Source organism: Trypanosoma grayi (assembly GCF_000691245.1).
Source record: "Trypanosoma grayi strain ANR4 Tgr_788_V1, whole genome shotgun sequence".
In the NCBI taxonomy this organism is placed as follows: domain Eukaryota; phylum Euglenozoa; class Kinetoplastea; order Trypanosomatida; family Trypanosomatidae; genus Trypanosoma; species Trypanosoma grayi.
Genome location: NW_008826407.1, coordinates 1 through 7,932, shown reverse-complemented (window position 1 = coordinate 7,932; position 7,932 = coordinate 1). Strand labels below are relative to the sequence as shown.

The 7,932-nt window shown below is 54.2% G+C and overlaps 3 protein-coding genes across 3 annotated transcripts; all 3 read left to right on the top strand.

Moving 5' to 3' along the window:
* Window positions 1–189: 189 nt before the first annotated feature.
* On the top strand, window positions 190–2,361 carry DQ04_07881020 (phosphatidylinositol-4-phosphate 5-kinase; the record flags this gene model as incomplete). Its single annotated transcript, XM_009315342.1, has 1 exon — window positions 190–2,361. One exon carries the CDS (start codon window positions 190–192, stop codon window positions 2,359–2,361), a length of 2,172 nt encoding a protein of 723 aa, XP_009313617.1.
* A 391-nt stretch (window positions 2,362–2,752) lies between these two features.
* DQ04_07881010 (putative protein transport protein Sec31) lies at window positions 2,753–6,475 on the top strand (the record flags this gene model as incomplete). Its single annotated transcript, XM_009315341.1, has 1 exon — window positions 2,753–6,475. The coding sequence occupies one exon, from the start codon at window positions 2,753–2,755 to the stop codon at window positions 6,473–6,475; it is 3,723 nt and encodes a 1,240-aa protein (XP_009313616.1).
* Window positions 6,476–7,191: 716 nt separating this feature from the next.
* On the top strand, window positions 7,192–7,590 carry DQ04_07881000 (hypothetical protein; the record flags this gene model as incomplete). Its single annotated transcript, XM_009315340.1, has 1 exon — window positions 7,192–7,590. The coding sequence occupies one exon, from the start codon at window positions 7,192–7,194 to the stop codon at window positions 7,588–7,590; it is 399 nt and encodes a 132-aa protein (XP_009313615.1).
* Between the last annotated feature and the right edge of the window lie 342 nt (window positions 7,591–7,932).

Sequence of the window (7,932 nt, the reverse complement as noted above, 5' to 3'; positions counted from 1 at the left end):
GTTTTTTTTCTCATTTTGTTTTGGTCAAAGTTTTTGTGAGGTGAGCTTCGTGGCGAACGACATATGTACTTTTTTTTTTTTCTTCCTGTTGCTTCCTGTTCACTGTGTGTCTCTCTTCGCTTTTCTCTGCTACTCTCTTTCCTAGGACCCCCCACCTGAGGCCGTAGGTGGCTGCGAGGGAAAAACGGCATGCATTTTGCTAAAGCAGCTGCACAAGCGCATGGGACGGGATTGCGTGATTCTGCGCTTAAATGCCCGGTGCTTGCTGCGCCTACAAGTAGCCCTCAGCCCACATTTAGCCTCACACCACTTGTTGAGGATTTAATTGAGGAACCTGTTGTATCGCTCATTCGTACAGAGGGGAGTGGTGCTCCCGGTGGACGGCAGCTGCTGAGGTCCCGTGCGGCGGTGCTGCATGGCGGCGAAGTGAGACCCTACACCGCCGATGAGATGCGCGCAACTGCAGGAACTGAGTACGCATCCGGCAAGGCGGTTCACACATTCGTCGGGCACTACCGCCAACCTACCACCGCCATCACCACTTCCTCGCAGGGGACGTTGGTTAAGGAAGGTCACGGCGCCATGTACTTTGCTGATGGTAGTTTCTTTATTGGACAGTGGTCAAACAATCAACGAAGCGGCTTGGGATCCCTTTACTCTGCACTTGGCTATTCATACGAGGGAGAGTTTAAGGATGATGTTCCTCACGGATATGGTGTGGAGCACTTCCCGGGGGATCAAACGTACGTGGGTGATTTTGTAGGTGGACGTCCACACGGTCATGGGATAGTCTACTACTGTCGTAACGGCTCTATACATGTTGGGGATTATTCTCGCGGTGAGAAGCATGGAAGTGGGGTGGTATTCTATGAGAATGGGGATGTTTTCGAGGGAAATTGGGTGGGTGGTCGTCGCACAGGTGAGGGTATATGCACAAGCGTTGAAGTGAAACAAATGCCCCAATATGGTAGAGCCACCACCGTTCAGCGCTGTACACGGACCCAATGGTTCCGTGATCGGTGCAAATGGGAAACAATGCGGATAGATCCTACGCACGAGCCGCCTTCACTGAGTCACTATCTTGAAGAGGGTACCCTTACACGTTTTGACGATCTTGAGAGTCCTCTTGGGAACGGCGTCGGAACGCTGACTGTGGCGCACAAACTCGTGCGCCATATACCACCTGTTTTACTGCAGCGTCTGGAGCGCTGCTTTGATAGGATGGATGAAGCATTCACAGGGGAGGTGCCATTGCCAACACTTGAGGCCACCTTTGAGTTACACGCAGATGGAGATAATATATTTCAGTCAATTCTCAGGGCGGCGCAGTCTTCTACACGAGATACTTCTCTTGTGACCCACGTGGAATTTATTGCATTTATGCAGGGTCTCTTTCCACACTTGAGTGAAGCTGATATTTGTCGTAGCATAACGCAGGAGTTACATCTCGAAACTCTGCTGCGTTTACGTGGGGTGCTGGCCGGGGTTGTTTCTAGCAAGAAGGATGGATTTCTGCAGCTAGTGCAAACTGGCCGGGAGGGCGAAGCGCTTCAGGGAGGAGGAAGAGGACGCCCTGATAAAACGCGGGGCAGCATTGAATTATTCTCACTCAAAAGATCTGGAGACTGTATGACCTCTGAGAAGACTCAACTCACCCTGGACCAGTTAGATGCGGCGAGGGGATTTGTTGGCGGCGTGCGTGTGCCACGTGGTCTGTTCCTTCGGCAGAAGATGTTGGACGGCAACGAGCAACTCGATTTCTCTGAGATACTGGAGGGGCTGTGCCCGTGCATCCCTCTGCAGGCATTGCGCCGATGTGAAGTTACTATCTTTCCCCCGCACGTCTTTCGCGGCTACATGCAGGCTTTTGCTCAGTTGGATGAGATGCAAACAGGTTCACTTTCCATACAATCGATGGCTATCGCGAAAAACCGGTTTATGGCGGCTCGATCGCGGGGCCACGAACATATTCCTCAGCCCTTAAACGCACTAGAAAGGCTTATTCTCCCAGGACGGCGACGATGCCAGGCACAGTGGGGAATAGCCGATATTTCACTTTCCATATCCTTTGCGAAGTACATTGACCGCTTTAAGAAGGGCTCTGTAACTCTGGCAGATGTGCTGCGGCACGCGTACCCGAATGTGCCTTGTGTAGTGACGCGAAATCGACTTATGTCTGGTGCGTTGGCCTCTCGCTTTGCACCACACGTCGCGGATTTGGAGGTGCAGCTACATGAAGGTGCACCAACGGAAAACCCGACTGCCCCCTTTACCTCCCTCTCTTATTCCTCCTGTAGCTGTTGCATCTGCTTGCTTTGTACCACTAATGGCCTCCCTCTTGGTACTCTCAGGAGCCAGTGAAATTGTGTGTGTGTGTGTGTGTGTATTGTGTATTTACCGGCATCTCTCTTGCATATTATCGTTTGTGGACTCTCTGTGTGGCTGTGTATGCGTGCAAGTCATCTTGTGTGTATGGTTGCTTATTTCGCTAGTTGGGCCGTGCTTTTGGTGGCTCACTCTTTTTTTTGTTGGGGGGTCTGTTTTCCCAAATTTCTCCTCTTTTCCCCCGTTTTGAAGCAAGCGTATACGCAGAACCGACAAAAACAATTGTCCGAAGGTAGCAAGGCGAAAGGTGCGACACTATTATCCCTCGTTAGATTGGCTCAACGAGAACTGCCTGAAACACGAATTCGAGAGTGAAAAAAAAAAAAGGATTTGTATCACGATTACTGAGGAATAAAATACATTTATCATGCGTCTTAAGACCACATCCATGTCCTGCGCCTTGGCGTGGGGCCCGAGTAGTCTCGGCACCCCGACGTTTCTCGCGGCAGCATCTTTGGCGGGGGCGATGGATGATGACTTCAGCAACGAGGCCTTCTTGGAAATTCGTCTCGTGGATGTTACACAGACGGATGAAACCGATATGCCCGTAGTGGGCCGTACACTCATCCCGGAAAGGGCCATGCGAGTGGATTGGTGCCCTTTTGGGGCGGCATGCGGAATGATCGCCGTTGCGTGCTGTAACGGCGCGGTGTACGTGTACGATGCGGATATCATCATGAAGAACCACCAGCAGAACCCAAACTACAATACACATGACCCGCTGCTCTGCGCTATTGTTGAGCATCGCGGTGCGGTGCGTGGCTGCCAGTTTAACCCATCTCAACCGAATTTTCTAGCTATTGGCGCTGACGATGGGGAATGGGACGTGTGGACTCTCGAAGACCCACGGGAGCCGCAGAGGGTTCCTGTCATGTCAAACGCGGCCCATACCGCTGCCATTGTTCACCTGCAGTGGCACCCAAAGTACCCGCACATCATTGCGACCGCGTCGTCGAACAGCATCGTCAATGTCTGGAACCTCAAGTCTCAGACCCTCGCTGTTACACTGAATGTATCGAAAGGAGGGAAGACGGGGGTGAGCGCTAATGCGATCGCATGGCACCCTACTGTGGCGACGCAGATTGCCGTCGCACTTGACGAGAAGGATCCTGCAATTCAAATTTGGGACCTCAAGAAGTCGATGCTGCCTTTGCGGGAGATGCGTGGTCACAAAGGTGCTGTGACGGGGCTTGCGTGGAACCCCGAAGACGCAACGATGGTGGCTTCGTGCGGCGCCGATGGTAAAACGATTTGGTGGGATCCCGCCACAGGGGAGCGGGGAGGTGCACTACAGGAAGAGAGCAGCTATGTTATCGATGTCCAGTGGTCGCCGGTGCTGCCAGGCGTCTTGGCAACCTCGTCTCTTGAGCCGCTGTTGTGCGTGTCGACGGCGGAGGACGCATCCGCCGCCAACGCCGCCAGCGCACCAGTGCCGAAGTGGCTGAAGAAGCCATGCGGCGCGTCCATCGGGCTGGGTGGCTTTGTTGCCTCGCTCGCCCGCAACTCCACCACAGCGATTGACCTCACGCATGTCTCGGGTATAAATGTAATGAGCCCAACAACATCACTGGATTTGGCGTTCGGAGAGGCCCTAAAACAATATCCGCGCGACTCACCGGAGCGGGTTCAGTGGCTGAAGGAAAAGAACTACAACCTCCTCGCTGCTGCGGCGGCATGCAAGAGTGACCGCACACCCATCCTCGCATACCTAAGCGAGGATACCGCGCCAAACGACGAAGGTGAAGACCCGTTTGAAAGCATGCAGGCGTCGCAGAAGCCACTTGAAGAGGTCGCGGCCGCTCATATTTCAGCCGGCCGCATCCGTGAGGCAGTTGAAGTGTGTCTGGACGACAACCGCTTTGACGACGCCTTTGCAATCGCCTACCTGGAGGGTGGAAAGCTTTTAGAGAGGGTGCATCAGGAGTACGGACATTATACATTGAAGCATTGCCCGGCGAAGCGGCACGTTGTGTATGCGTCGGCCATTGCCTCTGGCGATTTTGGCACACTGACTGCAGGTGAAGGTGCCCCGTGGAAGGAGGCTCTTTCCGTCATTATCTCATTTGTGGGCGACGGGTTTGCAGAGGCGTGCGACAAGCTGGGGGATGCGCTGAGGAAGCAGGGTAACAGAGAGGGTGCCATGACGTGCTTCGTTTGCAGTGGCAATGTCGACGCAGTGATGGAGCTCTGGCGTGAGGACCAAGTACCTGTACGAAAAATGATGCGTGAGGTGCTTCTTCTTGAGGATGTAACGGGCCGCCGTGTGACGTCGGCTTTTTTCGCTGACTCTCTGTATGAATATGGCATGAGATTGGTGGGTGATGGATTGATCGCAGAGGGAGTTGCAATTTTGCAACGTTCAGCGAGCATTGGTAATTGTGGTGCTGCTGTCATGGTCGATCGTCTCAAGTTCGAGGTACCGGTAGGCCAAGTTGCTTTTCCCTTTTCAGTAATACAGCTGCCGGAGTCTCCGAGTCCAGCGTGCGTCGCCTTCTTGGCGGAAAAGCAACAGCAACAACAACAACAGCAACAACAACAACAACAACAGCAACAACAACAACAACAACAGCAACAACAACAACAACAACAGATGCCCATGCAGCAACCACAGCAGCAGCTTCAACCGACGCCCATGCATCTACAACAAAAGCAGTCGATACCCATGCAGCAACCACAGCAACAACAGCCGCAGCGTCAAGTGATGCCTATGCAGCAGCAAAATTTTTACGCGCAGCAGCATCCGGCGCAGGGTGTAGTAGCGCCTCCGATGCCCCCAGGTACGGGCACGCCGGCACCTCGCCTTATGCCGCATCCCATTTCTTCTTACTCGTCGATGAAGCAAGGGACACCAGTCTCTGCCGTTCCCCCGCAACCAATGGCTCCTAGTGCCTACAGCAATGGTATCCAGTCAGGTCCACCTATCCAGCAGCCACAGCTGGCTGGACCAAGCGGTATGGCTGCACCGCCGCAAAACTACGTTGACCCTCACATGCCGCCACCCCCACTATCAGCCGCATCACGGGGTTCGTCCNGTATGGCTGCACCGCCGCAAAACTACGTTGACCCTCACATGCCGCCACCCCCACTATCAGCCGCATCACGGGGTTCGTCCATGCCCGGGATGCAGCCACCGCCAGGTCCACCTCAACCTTCCAGGACACAGCAGCCTATGCCGTACCAGGGGACTAGTGGTGGTCCGCCACCACCGCCGCCCCCTGGTACATCGACAATGCCTCCCCAACAGTCTGGTAGCTACTATACACAGCCCCAACCCGGCTTGCGTGGCCCCTCACTCCAAAACTCACGCCCGGCGGGGTTTGAAGAAAATACACCGTCACGTGGTACGCACCTTTCCGCGAGTGCCTCGTCGCTGCACAACAATCTTCCGCCACCACCACCACCACCGTCGTCATCGTCATCAACAACAGGGGCAGCAGTAGCAGCGGGGATGCCGTCACCACCGGGGCGAGCCCCAATGCCAGCACTCGGTACACACTCAATGAGCGGCACCACTCCCAAGGAAGAAGTACCAGGTGGCATGCAGGCGAATTATCGTGGCATGGGGGGTGGACTGCCGCATGCACCACCGGTGCCGTCTCAGAACAACCTCTTGCCTCAGAATGCAGTGCCACAGCCTGAGGTAGCCACTCCTCCATCCTCTGCGTATCGTGCGCCATCTTACGAGCAGAGATCGTACCCACCAGCGCCATATGGCAGTAGTGCATTCCCTTCTGCGATCCCTTCACGTGTCCCGCCTAGTAGGCCGTTGGCCGCGGGCGAAGGCCTTGATGATGGCGGTTTGTCGCAATTTGACATGAACTCGTTGAACCCCGCGCACCAAGCGTTTGCTCAAAAGCTGCGTGCGGATATTCAGCAAGTAAACAGTGCTCAACGTCGCTCGGCGGTTTCAAAGGCGGCGATGGAATTGTTCAGGTTGTTGCAGCGAGGTGCTCTCTCGCCAGAGGTGGTTGGACTTATATCCAACTATATCAATGCGACGGGGACCCCGGCGGCGAAAAATGTTTGGCGTCAACTCTCTGATACCCACTTTGACGCAATTCAACCGTTTCTGAATCTCAAATTTCTTTGAGTGCTCGATGATGTATGTGCATAACTACTGGCACGATTATCATCATTAATTAGTAGTGGGGGCTGCGTTCCTCCTTTTCTCGCTTCTTTTGTTTGTGTGCTCCACAAGGAACGACGAGAACTGAAAGGGACCTCCCCCGCATTCATCACCCCTCTAGAAAAAAAATTTCTTCGCGTTTGTAATATCTAGGACAATCCATCAGTATTCGTTGCAGAGGCAACGCTATCGATGGGGTGAGTGGGCTGAATGCTACTTGTGCATATTTGCGCTCGTCCTGTGAGCCTTCGTTTTTTCCCTCTCATTCTGTGCTATTCTGCAACAGAACCGGGATAGAAGGAGAGAGACCAAGGCTTGAAAGTAGAGCTTCGCGATGATTTTATCATAGTGTGAGAAAACACATCATGGCGACACATAAACTTTCTGTGACAGGCGCACAAGTCAAACCACACCTTTTGCATCCGCACCCAAAAAAAATATATATATATATATATATGGTGGCAGCAGCCGGGGGTGTGGAGGCTGGCCAAAAACTGTTGGGCTCTTCTACCACAGAGAAATTGATTTTACTGCTCGATTCCTGCGTTTTTTTTCTTGTTTTCTTACTGCTTCTTTTTGGCACATCCGGTATAACCTTTTCCCCTTTCTACTTTTCCTTAGCGAGTGCGTTGAGAAAGTAAATATGTCTGGCTGGGCTCAACCGGGATCCCTTAATCCCAATGCGAACTTGTACAATCCTCAGGATCAGGCGCAGGGCAGCTACCCGCGAGCCCAACAACAGGGAGGCTACGACGGTCAGCAGCAGGGTGGCTACGGCGGTCAGTCTGGCGGCTATTATCCGCCACAACAGGGAGGCTACGGCGGTCAGTCTGGCGGCTATTATCCGCCACAACAGGGAGGCTACGGCGGTCAGGCTGGCGGCTATTATCCGCCACAACAGGGAGGCTACGACGGTCAGCAGCAGGGTGGATACGGCGGTCAGTCTGGCGGCTATTATCCGCCACAACAGGGAGGCTACGGCGGTCAGTCTGGCGGCTATTATCCCCCACAACGGGGTGGCTACGGCGGTCAGTCTGGCGGCTATTATCCCCCACAACGGGGTGGCTACGGTGGAATGACCGGTGGCTACTATCCCCCACAGCAGCAGCAGCAGCAGCAGGGCTATCAGAACCAGTCGACTTGGTCGCAGTCTGGCCCTGCCAGTGGCGGTGGCAGCGCCCCCCAGCCTATTGGTGCTGCGGGGAGTACTGCTCCATCTGCAGAGCGGGAGCCGCCAAAGATGTCTACAACCGATGCCGCTAAGCTTTCTCTTGGTGGCGGAAGTGCGGAGCCTGTCACGATGCCAAAGAGGGCGAAAGCTGGCACCCTCTCTCTCAGCAAGAAGAAACAGGATGAAGCAAAGGACAAAAACACGGAGTCGAAGGGAGAAGAGCAAGCTAAGGAGATGAAAGCAGGAGCAG